Below are 25,091 nucleotides of genomic sequence, written 5' to 3'. Positions count from 1 at the left end.
TTCCAGTGTATATAGGCCCAGAGCCATCAAATGCTCTAGAAGGATAGTAGAAGGAAATAGGTAGTTTTAAAGAAGGAAGGTTCATGTTGAGATACGCAGACATTTAATGGAGGTAGCACATTATGTGCATAGCCCTTTTAGCTTTGTATCTAATGGTATCAAATATAAAACTGAAGAAATACATTGAATTTGTATTTAACTATTTACTTCAAAACTTTGCTTTGATTGGTGTGCTTAAGTCGACAATGGTATGAATGAAATGAATATAATTTTGCCAGGGAAAATAAAAACCTTACGATGGAGGAAAGTTTTAGAGAACAGCAACAAATGAGTCCTCAACATGTGGCTCTACCTCTATGAAGTGCCATGGCATCATATCAGTCACGAGCCCCATTCTGGATGCAAAGTCTCATCTGAAACATTGACAAATGTTTTTCTCTTGCACAGATGCTTCATGACCCACTGATTTCTTCCAGCAATTTGATTTTGCTATTAAATCTCCTTTTGTTTTCTACCCACTGTCCTCCCTCAGCTGGTGAATCAGTGCTTCTCCATTATGAGCAACATGTGGAAGAAGCATTGATTGTAGCAATGATGTAGAATGTACTCTTAGGTTCAGGCACTTCAGTATTATCATCAAGAATGGTTTGGTAGCATTACCAATGAATAAGCTGGCTGTGGACTGAAGAGCAGGGTTCCTAGATTAGATCTATGAAGAACAAGATGGATAAACCTTGTCCACTGTGGCAGATGCATCTGTCCATTAAATGTTGGTGGAGTGACCACTGTGCAGTCTCTGTGGCACAAAAAGCTGAGAACATCCCCCCCCATTGCCATTGGATAGACTTAGAACAGATCTGGCAACACCGAACTGGGAGTCCCTGAGCCTCTGTGAACCATTATCAGCAGCAGCAACAATGTGCCCTGCCACAATTAGTAAGAGCAAGACAATGCTGCAAGAGTTTGTCACAATCGTATTCAGTTGTGTTCCCCCCCCCCCCCACTATATATAGAGATATTTGCACAATGTTCAAGTCCATTCAGAACAGAATGGGAAATGGACTTAGAATTTCTCAGCAAATGAAGTAGCACCAGGCAACGCAGAACAGAATGCAGACAGTATTCAGGCATAGACTGTATGAGAAAGGATTTTTTTCTGAGATAATACTGAACTCAGGTGTGTAGTATACTCTTTAAGTCTCCATATTTAAGGAATATACCTTTATTTGAGTCAGTGCGTGTTGTTTTACAAGATTGATACTGGATTGAGAGTTTGAATAAAGGGAAATAACACAGACCTAAGTTGATTTGGAGCTAAGAAGAATGAGAGTTGATTTCATTGTGACATAGGTGTCTATTTTAAGATTGACAGTAGATGCAGAGACTGGTTTTCTCTAGCTGGAGGGTCTGGAACTTTGAGGCAAATCTTAGGATGAAGGATAAGTCATTTAAGCCTGAGAAGCGAAGGAGGGTTTTAAATGTTTGAAGTCTTGGGTGCAACTGCATAGCCATTTGAATATATTAAGGGCTGTGATTGGTTTATTTCTGGACATTGGGTTTGGGTGGGAGAATGACACATCATCTTGCCTCATAGTTTCAGCAAACTGGGCTTGACTTCACTCTGCTTGAGCTCGACTCTGGGCAGTGTTGTATGGAGTTTGTACCTTCTTTCTACGACTCAGGGCTCCCCCCGGTTCTTGGGTTTCCTTCCACATGATAAAGAGAAGCTAGTTGATAGGTTAATTGACTATTTTAACCTTTCCTGACTGTGGTTTGGTAGCAGGTGAATTTGGAGTTGATGAGCTGAGCACGAGAGAAATGGGCAACAGAGAAGTAAATGATGCATGAATTGATAACAGTCCTGTGAGAGTGGCATAGACTCGATGAGTTGAATAACCTTCCCTTTTAACATGAGGAAAGTATGAAAGGGGGTTGAGGCATAGGAATGCTGGTGATCTTACTGAGTAGCAGATCACCTTGAAGGGTCATTTGGCTCACTCATTTTTAAAGCTATAAGATGCATGTGAGAACATAGCATTGGAATATACTTGACTTGGAAACTGATTCAATCATTGTTTGCAGAATTTGTTTCATTGAAGCTAAAATAGTTCTTAGAATGTCCAGTGTTTGTGATGAATGTTACAGTGAAAAACAATTCAGTAATAATTCAATTATCTACTGCATTATGTACTATTTGAACACTTTGCAGGGACTTTGGTGATAGTTTATAACCTTAAGCTGATGGATGATGGTGAACCAGAATTGGATGTTACTTCTGATCCTACTGACATTCTAATGGCAGGACCACAACTTGAGGGCGTGTAAGTAATTAGTAAGGGGCTATGTACATGACTCATTTGAGAAAATTCACAATGAATAAAATTTATAACAATTTGGATGCTATTTGACTTAAGTAATGAAACCTTCTGTGAAATGGTTTGAAAGAACTTAAGGAGGCTAAAGGAGCCATGGAATGTCCTTGTTGAATTGATTTAAGAATTCCCGCCACTGGCTGTAAGGAGTTTGTACATTCTCCCCATCACTGCGTGGGTTTCCTCCAGGTGCTCTGTTTTCTTCCCACAGTCCAAAGACCTTCTGGTTGATAGGTTAATTGGTCATTGTAAGTTGTCCCATGATTTTTCTAGGGTTAAATCGGGTTGCTGGGCGATGAAGCTCGAAGGGCCTGTTCCCCTTTGACTCTAAATAAATCACTCAATCAATCAGTCCCAAGGCATTTGAGAAAAGCATTAAAAACAAGTAGCTGGAAGAGAGTAGGGCCCTCAATGTCATTGTCAAGGATTTAAGTTTGGAGGTGAGCAAGGTACTAAATATGTGCTTCTAATTGGACTCAGCCAAGAAATATTTAAATTGCAATTGAGAAGGGTGTATGTTGAAATTCTAGAGCATATTGATATCAAAGAGGATGTTGTGTTGGGTGCTTAAAGAGCATTAAGGAAGGTATGTCCCTAGAATCTATCCCAAGTTATTGAGAGAAATGAGATGGGAGAATGCTTGGGCCTAAGATCCTTGTATAGGAGGATTGGAAAATGCCATTGTTCTTTTTTTTGTTTAGGAAGGGAATTAGGGATAATCCAGCAAATAATAAACCAGTGAGTCTTGCATCAGTGGTAAGGTATTTATTGAGGTTCCTTAGAGAAAAGATTTACTTATACTTGAAAAATCATGGACTTATTAGGAAGGGCATGGTTTTGTGCATGGGAGAGCATATCTTGCAAACCTTAGATTTTTTTTGAGGATGTGATAAAAGTAATTGGTGTAATGGATGTTATCAATATTGATTTAGTTAAGCATTCAACAAACTTTGTGGTAGGCTGATTGAAAAGATTAAAGCACTGGGGTGTACACTCACTTAGTAGATGGGTTTGAAAATTGGCTTATTCATAGAAAGCAGAGGGTAGTGTTGGAAGGGCATTATCCTGACAGGAGGTTCATGACTAGTGGTGTACAAATTACTTTAATGAAAATTTAGTCAATTCATTAGTACATTTGCAGACGACATGAAAATTAGTTGAGTTATCGATAGTGCGGAAGATGGTCAAAGGATACAGCAGGATATAGATCATTTGGAAATATGGGCTTGAGAAACAGCAGATGGAGTTTACTCTGAACAAGTGTGATTTTAAGGTACGTCCATACCCCCTTGAAAGAGGGAATGTTGTGAATAGAGTTAGCAACAAAGAAGGCATATGGCATGCTTGCTATCAGGGTTGAGAATAAAAATTGGCAGGTCATTTTGCTCAAAAAAGTAATATGAGAGAAGGTTTGACATTTGAGTTAACATGGTAGCACAATGCTTTACAAAACCAGCGACTCCAGTTCAGTTCTTGCTGCTGCGTGTAAGGAATTTATATGTTCTCCCTGTCATCGCGTGGGTTCCCTCCTACAGTTCAAAGACGTACTGGTTGATAGTTCATTGTAAATTGTCCTGTGATTAGGCTAGAATTAAATCGTGGATTATTGGGTGGCGTGGCTTGAAAAGCCTATTCTGTGCTGTATCTCAAGTAGATAAACAATAAAATTAGTAAATCTGTTGCCTTTTTTTGTCGTCTTGATGCTCTCCTGCCCCAAACAGCCTCTTACTACAAAGGGACATCAGGCAATTATCGTGGTTGTGATCTCTGAAGTCTACCAACTTGATGGTCGAAAGGATTAGTATGTGTGTAGTTCCTCCTTGGAAGCTGCGTCAGCTAGCTGAGATCAAGATTCAAATGTGGAGAAATCAGGTCACTAAAGGTCATTGTATAATTTTAGAAACTTTGACTTTAGCTAAATAATGAATGTATCTATTTTACAGAAAACCAGAGCGGCGCTCTTTCAGAGCATACACAGCTGTCCTCTACATCGACCCTAGAATGAGAATTTTTATTCAGGGTCATAAGGTCCGGACAAAACGGTTATCTTGCTGCTTGTTTAAACCAAGGTACCTTTATTTTCTGAAAGACCTACTTGAATTCATGATGTTCCCAAATGCTCCACAGTAAATGAATTACAGTCCACTGAGTGTTGTGATGTGAAAAATTTGGCAGTGATGTTGTACATAATAAATTCCTACTAGCAGGAACATGGAATGAGTGGGCATTTAGCTGGTCATGGGGTGAAGGGGTGATGACAGTACAATGTTATTCTGCTCTTGTATATCCACTTGAGAGAATATTAGAGATAGGAGCAGAATTAGGTCATTTGTCCCATTCAGTCTGCTTCGTCATTTTATCGTGGTTGATCTGTTATCCCTCTCAACCTTATTCTCCTTCCTCTCCCCATAATCTTTTAAGTCTTTATTAATCAAGAACTTATCAATACCCTATCAACCTCTACTTTAAATATACCCAATCACATCCTCCAATGCATTCTGTGGCAATTAAATCCACAGATTCACTGCCCTCTGGCTAAAGAAATTCCTCCTCATCTCTGTTCTAAAAGGATATCCTTGTATTCTGATGTGAAAATTGAACTTTGACTCAGATGACTGATACAACAGCATTTAAGTGAGTCGAGGAAAGCACAAGATATGATGAATGAGGAATGGGAAATTGAGGTTAAGCTGATGGGTTGAAAATCCAATCCTGCTTGAATGACAAACAATGATGTTTTGAAATCAAAATGCCTTTGGTTAAACTGAAATCAAAATTGCATGTGAAAATTGCAAATTGGATTTTTACTGGATCTATGTGTAGACCAGGGATTTCCAACCTTTTTTATGCCATGGATCCCTACCATTAATTGAAGAGTCCATAGACCCTAGGTTGGTAATGCCTGGTGTAGACAGTTTTCAATTAATGTGTTCTGTCCATGCTTTAACTTCTCTCTCCTTCACAGGATGTATAAGTATACATCAAATCGGTTTAAAACTCGAGCTGAACAAGAGGTGAAGAAAGCTGAGCACCTGATGAAAATAGGTATGATTAATGGGAGAAGGGTGTCTGTAAAATAAGATTCTGCAAGTACAAATATGTCATGCAATTTGCTTGGAGGTCTGTGGGATGATTCCTTAATTTAGTTAACAGATTGCAGGGACTTGTGAGGGTAATTTTGCATGGTTGACTGGGCTGTGAGTGTCTTTGCAGTATTAGAACTTGCTGCATAGGTCAGTGTTGGATGGTTAAGTACTTATTCTGTTTTGATACGGTACTCAGTTATATAATTTCCATTGTGGGACATTCATGTAGCAGTGTGGAAGGGCATATCTGCATATACTTGATAATGAAATTAGCTTAATGATCAATATTTACTGAATTTTTCACATCCTCTCCACTCCCTTCTCGCTTTGTGCTTTAATTATATACTTATATAATTATATAATTAATACTTTCCACGTATTATCAGCTCTGCGAGAGAGTAATGCTTTTCAGCATCCTATTTATTACACCCATTTAAATCTGGACAGTACATGTTCTTAGGCCGGTAGTGGCCTCCAGTCTTCAAAGATTTCTTGAGTGTACATTTAGAAAATAGGACAATATTTGAAATCCCTATCTCTTAATTAGTGTCAATAATTGACGACAGTATAAGGAAGGTTTGCTAACATTTTTGTTTGAAAGTTAATTTTGTAATAGTCAGAAAATTCTACAATCCCTGGCCTTGGTATGAAGTGAGAACAAACAGTAAGTTAAAGGGATATATTTAAGCAAGATATTTTAAGCTTCCATTCTGGTTCTTGTTGCCTTGGTGACTGGTAAGGCCAATGTGGAAATTGCAGGCTCCCACAGATGGAGCAGGAGGGGCCTGACAGATCAAGTGTGTGAATGGTTTTGTGAGCAGCTGTATGAACTCATGATTCTTGTTTCCTTCTCCATTTTGAGTGGACATGGACCAGAGATTCCCAAGAGTCAGTGGGGATGTTGTGTTTTTTCAAAGAGCCTTTGCAAATGTCCTTGAATCTTTTTGCCCAGTAACCTCTTCATGTAACAGGGCTTTGACTAGTGTCAGTTTCCGGAGTCTTATTAGACATTTGAATAGAGTCACATGCCTGAGAAAGCTGACAATGTAATTTGAGGAACCACAGTGTTGGTGGTATTGCTGTAGGATAGTTCCCTCATCATTCCACTGGACTTGGAGGACTTTGTACAGATAGCGTGTGTGTAGATTGTATGTATTTGTGATGGAGGGAGATGGATGAGGCGGGAGTGGGGTTGAGAGAGATACACATGTACATATGAGAAAAGTTATTAGTTGATTGAGAAAAGGGTCTTTGAAGATCATGACTTTAACAGTTTGAAAATATACATTACCATGGGTTTACACCTGACAAGACACACAGTTCTGATCTCTTTCAGTCAGAAGGCTAAAGCAATTTGCCATCATAAGGGGCTAGGCCCATAGAGTAATATGTAAATAGGAACAAAGGGCATTTATAATCTATGCAGCTTTGATCCATTCATTTGGTATCATATGATGCTAGCGAGGAAATACCGAAGAACTTAAAATAGTAATATGCATTTTTTTTAGGGCTCCACAGCGTCACAAGTGAAAAATCTTACTTTGTCAACTGATTTAACTGGAGATGAGAGTCGGCTTAGATGGTTTGTATAAAGCCAGCAATTTTCAGTTGGGAAAGAGGAAGTCTGCAAATTCCATATTTAAAAGGAGATCTCTTGCATTTTGTTTTACACATTAGTGCTTAGTTTTGAAAATTCTAAATGCTGGTGCTGTCAGGCTAGGGGAACGTGTAGGTGTAATTATGTCCTGTATCCTTTTATTGTTCTCAGCTGAGGAGAAGTCACGGGAAGCAGAGAGCAAAGCACGGGCTTTGGAATTGAAGTTGGGTGGTGACTTGAGCAGAGAATCAAGGGTAAGTTCATTTGACTTGTATATTAAGTCAAGTTAGAACATAATCATGTTAGTAACTGTGTCTGAATATGTAGTTTCCACATTTGGATTTGTATATGTACACCATAGATTGAAATACAGTGGATTCTGGTTAATTGGGGCACATTGGGACAAGTACATTTTGACCCAATTAAGCAGCTGCCCCAATTAGCAGAAGTTTTATGGAAATTGTTAAAAAGGTATAAAAAAGACAAATTATTTCTTAACTGTGACAGATTATATATTTAAATGAAATACAGAACAAATTAGAACACTACCAATACTAATACAGTATTACAAAACTGTATTACCGTAGATTCCGGACTACAGAGCGCACCTGATTAAAAGCCGCTGGCTCTAATTTTAGAAATAAAATCAATTTTTTAATTGTAAAGGCCGCACCGGATTTTAGGCCGCACTGGATTTTCGGCCGCAGGTGTCCCACGTTGTAATATGAGATATTTACACAGAAAGATATTACACGTGAGGATTTTTTAACTTTTAATTAAATCCATATGGTAACAAAAACAAATACATATTGCAAATGCTTTTTTTCGAACCGTGCCCGTAACGCGGCTACTTTTAAATATACGTTGCGTATACTTCTTTACTGAACAACATTCCAATATCTCCTAACGACTGGTAAAATATATATATACTGCAGCCTACCAGGAAAAGTTATTGATCGCCTTTAACTTAAAAGCAGCGTTTTCGCTCCGCCGTCCCGTTTATCACAAACGGCATTTTTCCCACAAGACACCGCGAAACCGGGTGTGACGTCATAGCATCCCGCGATGTAGTACAGAAAACAAATATAGTTAAAACTCTTCTAACTTTAACTAGAAAATGAATTACTAAGCGAAAATATTATAAACTAAATAACTGCCATAAGGCAGCACAATGCTTCGAGTGTTTTCCATGTTGATGAGGGTGAGTACAAATGACTAATTTACAATAATTTAATTGTGAAAGTGCGCTTGATTTATCGTACAATTTCATTGGACCTCTGTGAACTACTCATCAATTTTATTGGTCTACTGTTATGAGGCAAAATGTTTACGAGGCGGCATGAAAAAAATCATGTATTAGCCGTTCCGTATTAAAGGCCGCAAAGTTCAAAGCTGTTCAAAATGTGGGAAAAAAGTAGAGGCTTAAAATCCGGAATCTACGGTAGTTCCAAATTGACGGAGGAATTCATCTAGTGCACACTGTCGTGTTCTTTTGATTGACTGTAAATTAGCGCAGACACTAGTGCAAGTAATGGACTGGCATCATGCAATGCTTTTGAGGGTTGCATCCTCAAAATCTTCATTTTCATTATAACATTCAGGATATTTGTTGATACCTTCAAACTTGTTTAAGTAGTAAAATTGTTTCATTTTGACTCCCAACTATTTTCAGCATCTCCACACCTGATTGCTTGAAACCACAGTGAGCAAAACAGTTCTGAATTGTCTTACAGCTTAATTTTCACCAACTAACAGTGATAAAAAGGATTTCCAGCATCTGCAGACTTTCTCTTGATTATGATAAAAATCATGGCATTTTGAACAGAAATACACGCAACTGATGCTATTTTAAAAACTGATCACTCTGTCTTCACGGCCACGCAAGTGCACACAACTGACGCTATGAAGAAATTGTTCGGCAACGGTCTTCTGTCTCAGTTAAGCAGCATAGTGTCTCAACTAAACAAAGGGAATCGTGGCCATTTTCTTGATCAGATTTTGTTCTAAGAGTTGTCCCAAATAAGTGGCTGCCTTGATTTACCGATGGCCCAATTAACCAGAATCAAATGTATTTGGTTATTCTCAGGTTTCTGTAAGACAGTCTAAATTGCTGGATGCATGCCTTTAAGCTTCATATTGTCTGTTTAGTGACTCATATTCAGTCCTAAACAATCTTAAGTATAATCTGAAAAGCTTGGTAGTATAGTTTGAAATGGTTGTATCTTGTAATTAGTTTGTGTAAATGCAGTTGTTGGTCATTTTAGTACCTTTGCAGGACAAAGTATAGAAGTTACAGGAACTTTTTTCTACTTTCCTCCTTAAATCAAAATTTGTAATTTACAACTTCAAGATTGCTTTGTTTCATAGATTCATGTGCGACAGATTCAGGATGCTGCATCCAGTCTAAAAAGAGAAGCTGACGTGAAGACACGAATACATGAAGCCAAACTCCGGTGAGTGTCAGGCCAGATTTTAAATGTGGATATACCTCCTGCCTTGACCTCAAATCCTGAAAGGGAATTTCACATCACAGTGTAATATATCTTTGTGAACAACTTTTCTTGCTCAGCTTCAAGCTTTAGATTTTATCTGCATTTAATGCTCTTCTGTTCTAAATCACAGAAGTTTCAGAAAAAGATGCTTCTAACTATTCCACTTCTTCATAATTCAGACACTTGTGTGATTTTGTGCATATTATGTATTTCAGCCTTGGAAAGGATCCATTTTTAAAATATGACTTTGTACTTGTGGTGAATTGATATATCGTCTTGAGGCAAAAACGTAGGATAACCCCCACCCAATCCCAGGATTCAAACTGGTGAACTTTCTCTAATGTTTTTCTGGCACAGTAGTGCAGCGGTTAGCGTAATGTTCCTTCAGCACTAGCAATTGCAATCTGTGTTCAATTCCTGCTACTGTCTGTAAGGAGTTTGTCTATTCTCCCTGTTGCATGGGTTTCCTCTGAGTGGCCCAGTTCCATCATACTCTAAAGATGTACAAGTTAGGATTATTAAGTGACAACACTTACAGGCTACCCCTGTAAAATCCTCAGACTGTGTTGGTCATTGACACAAGTGATGCATTTTTTGCCTCTGGCTTAACTTGTGCTGTGCTAAGGTGACATCTTTGACAATCTTGTCAGCATGTAGAGAGCGTCTTACTGGTATGTGAATTGTGATATTGTGTCATTAAAATAAAGTTGCTGTTAATGGTTACAATAATAATCAGATGTTTGGCACATTCCCCACCAAAAATATACTGTTGGACAGATAGTGAAGAATTCACCGCATCAAGCTCTGCTGTTATGCTCACTAATAATTGCAGATGGTGTAAAAGTTCAAACTTGTTCACTTAATGAGTAAGGGTATTGACTCTTTTTGAGTGGCCTTTGAAGTTAAGGCAGAAACAGTTGCATGTCAAATACTGTATACTGATTTTTGATGTTAAAGTAGAAGGAAAATAAGGCAGCCAGTAATGGAGTCGCACAGGGAAATTGCTGATTGTTTTGAGCTAATCTAACCAACTGGGAACCTGACTGAATTAGACTGCTAGGGTTTCACATAGTCTGCCCAACAGTGTTTGGATATCTGGAACTATGAGTTTTGTCAGTTCCTTGCTGAGCAGCTGGGTGACAATTCCCCCACCTTGTAGTTCCCTTCCTGCCCCCTTCTCTTGGCAATCAGGCCCATGTTAGCTAGTTCTGCTATCTTTGCTTTTACTTAACAAAAATAATTTATATTCTTCATTTTTTTTGTGTAAAGTGCAATTTTCTAATGTCAGATCTGTATGGTTTGCATATTTAATGATCTTCTGGGAGATTCTGCCTCAATAACTATTTTATTTTTGAAGCTGATAGCCCTCTTTTTCCCCCCAGTTTATTCTCTTCTAACTTTGCATTTAATTAGCACTAGTAGATCTTGAAGTGGTTTAAAAGTAACTTCTTGATTTCTCTCTCCTTTGAGAGAGAGGCTAGACCTACGTATGGTATTCCTGGCATTCTTTCACCAGGATGCTACATAATTGTTGCAAGACCTCTCACATTGTACTGTAATGGTCAAAATATTTTTTTCCTTCCCAATTGCTTGCTGTACCTACTTTCAGTGATTATTTGAACCCTTCAGTATCAAGCATTTAAAAAGTACTCTGCTTTTCAAATTTTTGCTGAGAATGGATGTTAGATTTTTTAAATAGTTTACACACTTCATTTGCATTTTGTTCCAATGGGCATGTTCTTGTCCATTCTTAACCTCTCCATATCCTCACTCTACATTCTTCTGAAGGACCATACTGTCATCCACCCTTTTATTATCAGCAAACCTGGGTATATTACACCTGGTCTCTTCACCTCATTGACATATATTGTGAGCAGCTGGGCATCCTTGTGTCACCACATTAGACACGTCTTCCTGATTGAAATGGCCAGTGTATTCCTATGTCAGTTTTTCTGTTTGTTAATTGATACCCATTGAGCATGGCTTATGTGAATAGGTTGAGTGAACTCGGCCTATTCTCCTTGGAGCGATGGAGGATGAGAGGTGACCTGAATAGAGGTGTATAAGATGATGAAAGGCATTGATTGTGTGGATAGTCAGAGGCTTTTTCCCAGGGCTGAAATGGTTGCCACAAGAGGACACAGGTTTAAGGTGCTGGGGAGTAGGTACAGAGGAGATGTCAGGGGTAGGTTTTTAACTCAGAGAGTGGTGAGTGCGTGGAATGGGCTGCTGGTAACAGTGGTGGAGGTGGATAGATAGGGTATTTTAAGAGACTTTTGGATAGGTACATGGAACTTAGAAAAATAGAGGGCTATGGGTAAGCCTGGTAATTTCTAAGGTAGGGACATGTTCGGCACAACTTTGTTGGCTGAAGGGCCTTTATTGTGCTGTAGGTTTTCTATGTTCTATGACCCAATATATTTTCTCCAATACTGTGCACTGTAAATTTATTAGGTAATCTCTTGTATGTCATGTCATCCAAGGCTTTCTAATATCAACACCATATAGAAACACCATATCAACTTGGGTAACCTTTTTCCATTCTGCTAATTACAAACTCAATCATTAATCTGTCAAACATTCACAGGCTTTGTTTTTGTGGTTGTTTATACAGTATATTGTGCCTGAGGAAGATCTCTTGTTTAACATTTTGTCTTTAAATAGAATTTAATACATGGAGTATGAAAGTGAGAGCAATAAAAATGTGTTTAAATTATTCATTTTCTGTATGGTGGCCAAATTTGAGATTATTTTGTAGGCTGTGTGGAAAATAGCATGTAGCAGCGATTAGTACACAGAAATATGAATCCTTATTTTATTGCTATTACACCAGGTACCTTTATGCCTGACATTCCATTTACCATCTTGGTGGTGGTCCAATTAAAAGCAAAGTAGCATCTTTGTCCTTTGTACTTTCTTACTCCATCCTCTTTCATAGTTCCTGAGAAACAAAGGTGGAATGGAGCAGGAAATGGGAGATGAAGTGGCGAATTAAAGCAGTGGATGCCTTGGTGTTGCTTTTTTTAAAAAAAAAACTAATTGTAAAGAAAATTCCTCCTTCATTGTGCCTGAGGAAGATCTCTAGTAAAAAATCTTAACTTCTAACTTTTGTAGAGCTTTGAAGGAGCCAAAGGAGATGTGTTTTATTTTTGGTGTGAATATTGAGCACCGCGACCAGGATGGAATGTTTATATATAACTGCAGCCGTCTCATAAAGATGTATGAGAAAGTGGGTCCCCAGCTGGAAGGAGGAGTGTGAGTAACCTGAGAATTCTCTGTGTATGTGATGTAAATATCTTGTTGTAAACTATTAGCACTTCCTAAATAAACTAACTTTTCTGTCAGTGTCAGTCTACTAAATTGCTAAAGTGCAGATCAAATATCTTGTTGAAAATTTCCCATGTCACTTCATGTGCAGGCATTCTCCATTTTCTTCTATCCTGTATGATGCAGTCTATTCATGTGACAAGTGGTCATAACTATTGGCCTAAAATGTATGAAAAGCCTTTGGCTGTTATTAGCTGCACTAAAAATATCATAACTTTTTGAGGAGGCCCTAAAAAATGGGGATAGTGCTAGCGTAGAGGAATTGGAGGAGCTTTCAGAGAACAATGGCTGATGGGACTACCATTGAGAGTGGAGCGAGTCAAGTTGTAATACATTGGTAGGAGGAGAGATTTAGTTCTGCAGAGAAAGTGATGAGTGAATTTGTGTAAGCGTTCAGATTTCTTATTCGATTCTGTTTGGAATGGGCAGTCATGGTGGTGAGCCAAATCAAACTTGTGTAGAAGAGGAAGTTAGGTGGTGATTTGTGAATTTATGGTAAAAGGAGAGTTGTCTTTGGAAATGACTGAAGTACAGGTCCACAATCCCTTATCTGAAATCCTTGGGGCCATTTGCATTTCAGAATTCAAAATTTTTCAGATTTCAGAAAATTGATAATCATCCTGTCTCAGTGCAGGTGGTCTTAAGGACCCGGGGGAGCTCCAGACCTACGCACATCCTCCTGTATACTTTAAATCATCTCTAGATTACTTATAATACCTAATACAATGTACAAACCCCATTTCCAGAAAAGTTGGGATATTTTCCAAAATGCAATAAAAACAAAAATCTGTGATATGTTAATTCACGTGAACCTTTATTTAACTGACAAAAGTACAAAGAAAAGATTTTCAATAGTTTTACTGACCAACTTAATTGTATTTTGTAAATATACACAAATTTAGAATTTGATGGCTGCAACACACTCAACAAAAGTTGGGACAGAGGCATGTTTACCATTGTGTTACATCACCTTTCCTTTTAATAACACTTTTTAATCGTTTTGGAACTAAGGATACTAATTGTAGTAGATTTGCAATTGGAAATGTTGTCCATTCTTGCTTGATATAAGACTTCAACTGCTCAACAGTCCGTGGTCTCCATTGGCTGATTCTCCTCTTCATGATGCGCCATACATTTTCAATAGGAGATAGATCTGGACTGGCAGCAGGCCAGTCACGCACACGCACTCTGTGTCTACAAAGCCACGCTGTTGTAGCCTATGCAGAATGTGGTCTGGCATTGTCCTGCTGAAATAAGCATGGATGTCCCGGGAAGAGACGTCGCCTTGATGGCAACATATGTCTCTCTAAAATCCTAATACACGCCTCAGAGTCAATGGTACCTTCACATACATGCAACTCACCCATGCCGTGGGCACTGATGCACCCCCATACCATCACAGATGCTGGCTTTTGCAACTTTCGCTGATAACAATCAGGATGGTCATTTTCATCTTTGGCACGGAGAACTTGACGCCCTTTTTTTCCGAAAACTAGCTGAAATGTGGACTTATCTGACCACAGCACATGGTTCCACAGTCTTTCGGTCCATCTGAGATGAGCTCGGGCCCAGAGAACTCACCGGCGTTTCTGCATAGAGTTGATGTATGGCTTCCTCCTTGCGTAATACAGTTTCAAGTTGCATTTCTGGATGCAGCGACGGACTGTGTTAAGTGACAATGGTTTTCCGAAGTACTCCCGAGCCCAGGTGGCTATAATTGTCACAGTAGCATGCCGGTTCCTTAGGCAGTGCTGCCTGAGGGCTTGAAGATCATGCACATTCAACAGTGGTTTCCGACCTTGCCCTTTACGCACTGAGATGTCTCTGAATTCTCTGAATCTTTTCACAATATTATGTACTGTAGATGTTGAAAGACCTAAATTCTCTGCAATCTTGCGTTGGGAAATGTTCCTTTTGAACTGACTTAACAATTTTCTCACAAATTTTGACACAAAGGGGTGAGCCACGACCCATCCTTGCTTGCAAAGACTGAGCCTTTGATGGATGCTACTGTTATACCCAGTCATGATACCTCACCTGCTACCAATTAGCCTGCTTAATGTGGAGTCTTCCAAACCGGTGTTACTTGAATATTCTGTGCACTTTTCAATCTTATTTTAACTCTGTCCCAACTTTTGTTGAGTGTGTTGCAGCCATCAAATTCTAAATTTGTGTATATTTACAAAATACAATTAAGTTGGTCAGTAAAACTATTGAAAATCTTTTCTTTGTACTTTTGTCAGTTAAGTAAAGGTTCATGTGAAATAACATATCACAGATTTTTGTTTTTATTGCATTTTGGAAAATATCCCAACTTTTCTGGAAATGGGGTTTGTAAGATAGTTGTTATACTGTATTGTTTAGGGAATAATGACAAGAAAAAAAGTCTGTACATGCTCAAACAACAAGTGCTGGAGAGAGAACTTGTGGGTTTTCCTGATTTTTGCACTCTTTTACAAATACTATTACAGTTTATTTATAGAGTAATGTATTGATAGTGGGATAATTATAGACCATAAATACACTAGTACATTTTATTTCCAACAAAAACATTCAATAAAGCATAAAAATATACAGCTTCAAGCGAACAGAATCAAACACATGGTAAATGACTTCCTCTGAATATTAACACTCAACTTCAATGTTCAGTTCTTCATGATATATTCTAGCTTGTTTAATGATCAACATGCCATTCAGTGGCATACATTCACTTCTTTGTTGTCTAATCCACTCAATCAACACACGGTCAAGATCTTCATTTTTTGCCCTATACAGAGTTTTCCTATTTTTCATTAGTTTATGGTCATCACTGTCACTATAAAACTTCAGTAACTTGTCTTTCTGTTTCTTTAAATCATATACAGTGGTAGTTCCAACACCATATTCTTCAGTAAAATGCCACACAGATACACCACGATCAAGCTTCTGCAATAACTCCCACTTTCTGCGTTATTGATAGTGATAGATGCTTCCTTCTCTTTTTCTCATTGTTACCCATAGGGGTATCTGCAGCTCTTTTTGACATCTTCACAGTGAAATTAAACACAAAGTCAACAGTGAACACAAAATATCAGCGAACAGCAAATGCATGTGTAACCAGTACGAGCGCTGAGCTACAACTGACGTCTGGCGGCCTCTGCTAGTGCTGCCACGTCACACCTGAGTGATGTCAGCTGTTGGCATGCCAAACAAGGCTTGTTACGACACGCTCCACACTCCACGGAAAAAAACTTTGGATTTCAGAACTTCGGATAAGGGATTGTGGACCTGTATAAATAAAAATGTCACAGAAAAGGGGAAATAATATCTGCAAAATATTTAATTGTTTTGTTTATCACCAGTGCCTGTGGTGGAGTAGTGGGTGTGGTAGATGTCCCATACCTGGTTCTGGAGCCCACCCACAACAAGCAGGACTTTGCAGATGCCAAGGAGTATCGGCATCTACTGAGAGCCATGGGAGACCACCTGGTGCAGTACTGGAAAGATATTGGCATAGGTAAGGAAGGGATGTCAAACTTGGTCTGTCTGCTCATTTGAGCTTTTAGGTGCATGCTTTTTCTTGCACAGTTTTGAAAACTACATACTGATGATGGTGAAAGAGCTGGTTTGATGCAGAAATTTAGTTCATACAGTTGATAATCCAACCCTATTGCTTATCTACAGCTTCAACATGTTTTCTTCTGTTGTTATGGAATTGGTATTTGCTAAATAAAAGAAAATGGCTTGATCCTTATCCTCAGTCTAGCCCAGTGGTTTCCAAACCTTTTTGGATTACTACCCCTTGGCTTCCAGACCACATCCTCAGCATCCCCCCTCCTTTTCCAACCATTACGTAAAAGCTAGAAAGAATTTTGATTTATTGTGCACAAGAAAATTTGTTCTGCAAATTCGAAACCGTGACAAAGAATTGCAAAAGTTATTCAGATCCATTTAAAACTACGAGTAAAAATATTTATTTAATTACAGAAAAATCAATTTTCACAACAATTTAAAAACCTACATTAGTCCAACTATTCACTTCTTCATTGCTTTTTTTTATCTTTCAAAGAGATGGGTGGGCTTGGTGCAGTGATATCAGCTTCTCAACATCAAGCTTAATGTCATTCAGAAGGAATCTCATCCTCGCGTTCAGTAATTTGGAGTGTGTTTCATTGCTTTGAAAGAAGTTGGGCAATGGCACTCCACTAAATATGGGATTGGAATGGCAATAAAGAACATCTTGACCTTTTTTCACAGTGCAGGATAGCTTTCAGGAGTTTCATTCTACAACCAAAAGTCTTGATATGATGTTTTTGAACTGTGGCTTTGGCTCAAAATTATTCTGAGAGATCAATTCTTCCTCCATCCTTTCTGTTAATTCCCCATTACAAGTGTTGAGGAAAAGATTTCTTACCCTATCTGGAATTTGGATGGAGAGGAGATTCTAAAACCTCTCTGGCAAGTCTATGCAGCTCACCCAAGTGGGCACTATACTTGAAGATCATCATCTGGTTAAGATCATCATTCTCTTCCAACTCAGAGGCTCAGTAATTGGAAAAGGTTGCAATGGCCAATGTTGCACTTAAATAGGGGTTAACTTGTTCTGAAATGTGGAGTTGACTGATTTGACTTCGATAAGATTCACATAATTTCCTTAGAGTGGAAGATTGATTTCATTAAACTTTGAGAATAATTCTAACAAGTAATGTCATGCTTAATATTCTTGTTGATTACTGAATGAAGCATTTGAGTCTTCAAAGCTGTTTATCAGTTTCAAAAAAGTGCATAAAAGCATCTCAGGCAGTTTCCTTTTGAGAGCCATCTGATTGATACCTGTGTGCAACAGCAAACTATTCATTATTCTCAACACAAAGCTCCTCAAATAGACGAGAATATAGAGCATGGGAATTGATTTTATTTCCCACTGTGATAACAGTATTCAATGATTTGTGCAGCCAATCACTTAGGTTTTTTTGTAACGTTATGTCTGTAAATTAATACACATAATATGGATAATAGTTCCAGCTTTTTTCAAGAAAGTAATAACCCCATGTGGTGTCCTGTCATTGATGGTGCACAATCTGTTGCACAATCAAGAATGTTGGTGAGCAGAATGTCCTTGTCTTTAAAAAAAAATTGCTCAACAATCCGAATATTGACTTTGTATCTATTTCTAGTCCCTTTGCAAGTAACAACTCTTGAACTGTGCTTTCATCTTTTATGAAGTGAACATAACCAAGAAGTAAGTTGACCGATCCAACTGCAGAGCAAATTCTGTTGTTCTAAGTATGTTACATAATATGTCTTCCACATTCTCAGACACTTCATCTTTTTATAGAGTTGTCACTGAACAAAATTGCTTCAGTTATTTGGTCTGTTGATTTATGCATATCCATACCCAGAAGCTCCCTTACTGCTGTCAGAATCATTTCTCCAATTATATGGGGCTTTCTAGATTTAGCAATGAGCAGTGAAATGCATGAAGCATGTAGACCATTGCAGATTTGCTATGAAGTGCTGCAAACATGGTTTGAAGTGTTTTTCATTTCTGGAAGTTTTTGTGAAGTAAATGAAAATAAAACACATTCTTGTTTGGTTTATCATTGTATTCTCTTCAAATGTTCAAGGAGCTTGGATAGTTTCATTGCCTCATTTGCAAAAAGCTTTTTCTCACAACAGATACATTGACTGCTGGGTGCTGGTATAAATCCCTATTTCAGATCCTCCACACTTTACTGTCTACGCTTTTTTGTTTGGTCTGGTACTGCCATTAATGACCGTTGATGGCTGTTTCTAAGTTCAACCTTGTGCTTTGTGATCAGTAAAAGGGAAAGTGATGACACCATAATCTCCAAGGCAAAGCCTGAAGGTACATAAAGTTGGGCAGTGATATCATGGTTGAGACGTAGGCTAGAGAAATGCAGTCAAGACCATTTGAAAGGGCAGATTCTGAACTTAATTCTTTCTAAAGTTGCTAATAGCTCTGCTTCCAAGTAAATTTCGGTGAAATTTTCCTTTTCCCCTTTTCGTGGTGTCTTTGCTATTTCTACCAGTCACTTCTAATCTATATCTTCTGCTGTTTGACCTATTGACCAAAGAAACAAACTTCTCTTTGTTTTCATTTTATCTAAGCTCATCTGTCAGGTTAACATGCAACCTCCTTTGCAATCTAGGTGTACTTTTTTTTCCAAGTATGTGATCCTTTATCCCTGGGACCATTTCTTCCCTAAAAATGATATTTTGATTATTGTCTGTGAAATGAGATGCAAAGATGAAAGGCCTGGTTTGGGTTGGGAGCAGGAATTGCATTATGATTAGTTAGGTTACTATTAAGTGGAATCCAGGCTGCTTTTGAAACTAATTTTCTCCAGGGATTTTGTTTGTGTTTATTTTTTCTCTAAAAGTTGTTTCTTGAGGACATCGGGCATTATCTATAGGTCAGTCAAACTAGTTCTGTATTGTTCAAACTATCCCCTTCATGCTCAGTTTTTGAGACCTCAGTGAACCATTTATTCTGTATGTTATGGAGATTATAACAGAATAGTAATAATCTTGACATGTTAGCTTTGGAGTACGGGATTAACTGTATTTTTCCCAGTTTAGTCTGTGCTCCCTGTTCGGTGCCATTTGCTCATTAAGATTTGCCCAAATGAAATACTAACCTCTGTCTTTGTTGCCTGTTTCCATCCTTTTGTTTATACCTTTTGCTTTGTGAGTTATCACAAGAGTGCTTGGGTGACCAGTTTATTATTTCAGTCTTTGCTGTTCAAGACCTTTTTGTAGCTGGGTCCTCAACACTTGTAAACTGTTATTGTATGAATCATAGTTATCCAGCAGCCTTTTTGTCATATTGCAAGATTAATTGTAGTACAGCCATTTTTTTCTTAACAGTATGACCTCTTACGAAGTTAACAAAATAATTCTGGCCTACAGCACAGAAGGGAATAGTGAAATTCTGGGATGAATTTGGCTATTTGTCAGCCAACTGGAATCAGCCACCTTCTGACGAAACTTTATACAAGAGACGGCGTGCTATGGAGATTCCGACCACCATTCAGTGCGGTACGTCTTACCCACAATGCTTTCTGTGCATAAAGTTGTGGTAAGTTACAAGCAAGTACAAATTAGGTTAGCTGTAAATCGAAAGATCAAAGTACTTCCTACTGCTCACAGGAAATTGATTTAAACAATAGATGCTGAGATTGTGGCTCTTCTTTATCTACCTGATTATACGTAGAATGCTTGAATAGATTTTTACCCCCTCCCTTTTTTGTGTTGATATTCTACTTTCTTACTTTATTCCTGCATTATTGATGAATTACTTTTATCTTCTCAAACCATCTTTCACCTCTTGAGATAAGGTAGTGAGTTTTGGCCAACTAATTGCCCAAAGCCTGCTCTTGTGCTTGCCTGGCCTCCCTTTGAGCTTCTTACCAAGAACCAGTTATCTTTTGTTTCTCCCACTGTATTCCCTGGTCACCACCCCCTATATAAACAAAAAAACTAGGGTCCTGAGACTTCGTGCACATCAGCTTGCTGACAACAGTCCTTGAATTGTGGTATCAAATATCTCAATTTGAACTTTTCAGTTTCACGCATTCATTAAACAATCAGGAAGCTGGCTGAAAAATTGAGCTTGCTGCAAGTGGTACTAGGTGTTAGTCCCCACCCCCAAATTAGGTTTTTGTCAGCCTGTCAATGTCTAGGGTATTTGAACAATTTTAAAATGTGTTGTAGTCTGAGGTTGTTAAAGCATATCAAATAGATTTGAATAGTTTTCAAAACTATTTTAAAAGTAAATATGTCAAAAAGCACCCTAAATTTCAAAAAAGTTCATTCAAGATCAAGAATCACTTCATGAATGTAAAGAACAATATGATTGTTACGCTGAATCTGATGCGCATTAAAAATGCAATAAATACAAATATAGATATAATCCTATAAAACACAATGTACAAGTAACTGAATGTGGCCATATGTACATATAATTAGCTTATATGCATAGACTGACGCTAGGTGCAGGAGAATCTGAACATAAGGTGACTAACAGGAAAAGTGACTCGAGTAATTCTAGGTAGCAGCAGGGCGGACAGTAGATAATTCCAAACATTTTGGAAAAACAAAAAGCTCATCTTATCACTACTCCTTATTGTCGCCCCGTGATGTGAAACTTTGACTGGTAGCTTTAGGCATCACTGACCAGGAGAAATATTGTAACAATTTTGTTTCATTGAGTTATCAATGTTGAGCAAGTATAAATCCAAAATACTTAACCTCTCCTCCTTAGATGTAATATATTATGGTGAATACTTATTGTCCTCTGCTGTAAGCTGTTCTGTCTGAAATTTTTGTTGATATCCATTTTAGAATTTAATAGACTCTCATTCTTGACAGCTACCGCTGCTTGATTGCTGATTCATTTTTAAACAACTGGATAGTTTGTGTTTTTTTTTACTTTTTACGTCTGTCTTTTGTATCAAAAAAGTTCGTTCAAGATCAAGAATCACTTCATGAATGTAAAGAACAATATGATTGTTACTCTGAATCTGATGCGCATTAAAAACGCAATAAATACAAATATAGATATAATCCTATAAAACACAATGTACAAGTAACTGAATGTGGCCATTCACAAACTACAAACTATACAGACTACAAAACACAAACTATCCAGACTACAAAACACAAACTATCCAGTTGTTTAAAAATGAATCAGCAATCAGGCAGCGGTAGCTGTCAAGAATGAGAGTCTATTAAATTCTAAAATGGATATCAACAAAAATTTCAGACAGAACAGCTTACAGCAGAGGACAATAAGTATTCACCATAATATATTACATCTAAGGAGGAGAGGTTAAGTATTTTGGATTTATACTTGCTCAACATTGATAACTCAATGAAACAAAATTGTTACAATATTTCTCCTGGTCAGTGATGCCTAAAGCTACCAGTCAAAGTTTCACAGTGTCCCAAGCATAAAACTTGAACAAGCAAGCAGTGGAAGCTTGTAATTCTTATAACTCCCCTGTCACTAAAAATGTCTATATTGTAAGTATTTTAAAGAGCATAGTTAACAAATGTTAGCAAAGATAAACATGATCTGGTCCAATTCTAACATTTATTAATTATGCAATATTGTCTAAGCTTGTTGCTTATAATTGATTTTATCATGCAACATAGTTAATGATTTCTTTAACCCTTTGTCTCATTTCCGTTAAGCTAGATTTCTATATGTGCCTCTGGTCTTGATGTATCTAAATCCTAGATCACTTGAACTTCATTGTCTGTAGTGACCAACTTCACAGTTACATTGCTTTCATTTCTCTTGGTCTGACTCTGAGATACTTATTTACTCGCACTTCATTTTTAATTTAGTCTATCGTTTTTAGCAAATGTAGTTGACTTTGAGGAAGATGGATGGATATAAGTAGACCAAGATAATTGAAGAATGTAAAGTTAATAAAAATAGACCTATTTGCAAATGACTGAAGACACAAAATTCAGAGGCAGAGGTTATATTGAATACTTGGTTATTGTCACTTTGAATATATAGAGTTAAGATCTCCATAATACAAGAAGGATTTTGAAGTTTAAGGGAGTGTGTCATGCCAAAACTGGGTGGGCTGTGGCTACTGGAAATAGTTGAAGTAGTTGAGTTTTATTTCTAGAAAAGCTGAGCAGTGCCTGAGGGAGAATAAAATTATTTGGGGTTTGATTGATAGGACAGACTAGGCTGAAAATAAAACCAACTAATAAATCTATTAAGGGCTTCTTCTGCACTCTGGTGTGGGAATGTGGAGTGGTTGAGATGGTTTGTCATTTCCTTTTGTGTAAAAAGCCAGGAAAGTAGATGTGAAAGAAAGGAGTGGGAAGATAGTGCTGGGATATTGTGAAATACAGCTTAAGAGGCATAAACATAAACATTGCCATAGTCGTCTTTGGCCAATATAATATTCTATAAAATCTCTGCATGTTTACTATCCTCTTTAAACTTATTTTTCAAATTTAAAAATAGTTTGCTTTCTGTATAATATATTAAACTTTAGATCAATTGCAATTTCTTGATTTATCTTTTTTAATCAGACATTAAAGAGTAGTACATGTGCAACATTTCACTTCTCAGCATCTGCTTTATTTCCCTGGTATTTCTGATATAAAGGAATCTAGATTTAGCAATGCTATTTGAATGACTTCACGTATTGGCAGGTAACAGTTGGCCCCATACACTAAGGTGACATTGAAAGTTTTCTCATCCACTGAGGAAGATCACTGAATATGTGTTCTACTATTCAATTTTCAGTATTGTTAGCATACTTCTTGATTTATTGGTGTACCTGGCAATCAGTGGTTGTGATGTTTGCCCACAGCCTCAAGAATTGGAGCAGGGTATCCAGGAATTGTCTTGGTTAACCAGTGAAATATAAATCACTGTTTATCTCAGCTGTTGAAATGTATTGAAAAACAGTGAACTGTTTCAGTCTGTGATTATTATTTGTAAAATACTAACTATAAAAAAATTAGCTTGACAAATTCATCTGGAGAGATTTTATTTCTTGGCCAAGATGACCTCTGACAAAGTCAGTGCGCTGATTTGTTGGAAAGTAGCTTAAGAAAAGTTATAAAGGAAAAGGATGAAGGAAAGTTGATTTTAAAACAACTGCCACACTGGGGGAAATAAAATATTGTTAAGCTAAAATGCTATCAGAATTGATACCGGACATTTTTTTTTCTACAATAGAGCATTTGCTGTAAACTAAAAATTTTGGATTTGCTTTCTAGATCAGTGTTTAAAATGGCGGACCCTTCCCTACAGAGTGGACGACGTTGGTAAGGAATATCCAGACAGTTGGACGTGCTCCATGAGCCCTGATCATATCCAGAATCGGTACGTACAGTAAATGCAAAGCTCACAACTGAGGCAAAAATCTGTATTAAGTCTGACCCTGCTATGCCTGACATTGTTAGAGTAGTGTTGGGAATCTCTCTTTTACATCTAACCTGGCTGGATGATGCAACTAACTGTCCTAAGGTCTGTGAAAGATAAAACTATTCAGGGAGTAAAGAAGACTGCAACGAGGTAATTGATGACTTTCCAGCATTACACACCTATTGTTAGAGGAATGTGTGATTTAAGTATACAAGAATGGAGAAGTTGTAGCGGTGTGCTGCACGCAGCGCTAAAATAACGACACGGAGTCGGTAAACTGCAGTTTAAGAAGATTTTATTCGAACTTCACAGCCTCGCTTTAAAGCCTCCCTGATCCCGCCCTCCCCGGGCGCAGATGCTGTAGGGGGCACGTACTCACAGTCCTGTCCTGCGGGCTTTTCCCTTTGTTGGTGAAGCAGACTTGGCGCCCTTTTGGGACTGGCCTTTGTGCCGGCGCACTGGCTATTTGTGAGCCGGTTCGAGTGCGCTAGGAAGTGGGTTGCCACATAACCCCCCCCCGAACCGGTGATACACTCCCCAATGTCCACAGTCTGGGCCGGACCCTGTTTGGGAGGTCGGCCCCTGTGCTGCGGTGCCGGAAACTCGACCGGTTGCGCCAAGTCCACATGGGCCGGTTTGAGTCGGTCCACCGTGAAAACCTCCTCTCTCCCCCCAACGCCCAACACGAACGTGGACCCGTTGTTCCTGAGCACCATAAACGGCCCCTCATAGGGCCGTTGCAGCAGTGACTGATGCCCGCCCTTCCGTACAAACACAAACTTACAGTTCTGCAGGTCTTTGGGTACGCAGGTCGGGTTCTGCCCATGCTGCGAAGTGGGTATGGGGGCCAGGTTGCCGAGCCTCTTGCGTAGTCTGCCCAGGACTGCTGCGGGTTCTGCCTCGTGCCCCCTTGGGGCTGGTATGAACTCCCCGGGGACGACCAGGGGTGTGCTGTACACCAACTCGGCCGACGAGGCGTGCAGTTCGTCTTTGGGCGCTGTGCAGATGCTGAGTAGGACCCAGGGAAGCTCGTCCACCCAGTTAGCTCCTCTCAGGCAGGCCATGAGAGCCGACTTTAGGTGACGGTGGAAACGCTCTACCAGGCCGTTCGACTGTGGGTGGTAGGCAGTGGTGTGGTGCAGCTGTGTCCCCAAAAGGCTGGCCATAGCTGACCACAGGCCGGAGGTGAACTGTGCGCCTCTGTCCGAGGTAATGTGGGCCGGTACACCAAAGCGGGACACCCAGGTGGCGATCAGTGCCCGGGCGCAAGATTCGGAGGTGGTGTCGGTGAGCGGGATCGCCTCTGGCCAT

The 25,091-nt window shown here is 38.7% G+C and overlaps 1 protein-coding gene across 2 annotated transcripts in view; it reads left to right on the top strand.

Moving 5' to 3' along the window:
- morc2 (MORC family CW-type zinc finger 2) overlaps positions 1–25,091 on the top strand; it is a 108,489-nt gene that overhangs the window by 43,501 nt on the left and 39,897 nt on the right. Inside the window, exons 8-16 of one of the 2 annotated variants that reach the window (XM_073065795.1) lie at positions 2,210–2,321; positions 4,316–4,441; positions 5,338–5,417; positions 7,227–7,309; positions 9,423–9,508; positions 12,662–12,802; positions 16,216–16,370; positions 19,787–19,915; positions 23,633–23,738. In XM_073065795.1, coding sequence (XP_072921896.1) covers positions 2,210–2,321; positions 4,316–4,441; positions 5,338–5,417; positions 7,227–7,309; positions 9,423–9,508; positions 12,662–12,802; positions 16,216–16,370; positions 19,787–19,915; positions 23,633–23,738 — 1,018 coding nt within the window. The remainder of the gene's footprint in view (positions 1–2,209; positions 2,322–4,315; positions 4,442–5,337; positions 5,418–7,226; positions 7,310–9,422; positions 9,509–12,661; positions 12,803–16,215; positions 16,371–19,786; positions 19,916–23,632; positions 23,739–25,091) is intronic. The other variant, XM_073065796.1, reaches the window with a different exon arrangement.

This window comes from Hemitrygon akajei, chromosome 14 (assembly GCF_048418815.1).
Source record: "Hemitrygon akajei chromosome 14, sHemAka1.3, whole genome shotgun sequence".
Taxonomy (NCBI): Eukaryota; Metazoa; Chordata; class Chondrichthyes; order Myliobatiformes; family Dasyatidae; genus Hemitrygon; species Hemitrygon akajei.
The sequence above is the reverse complement of the archived record's forward strand: the minus strand, read 5'-3'. Positions and strand labels throughout refer to the sequence as shown.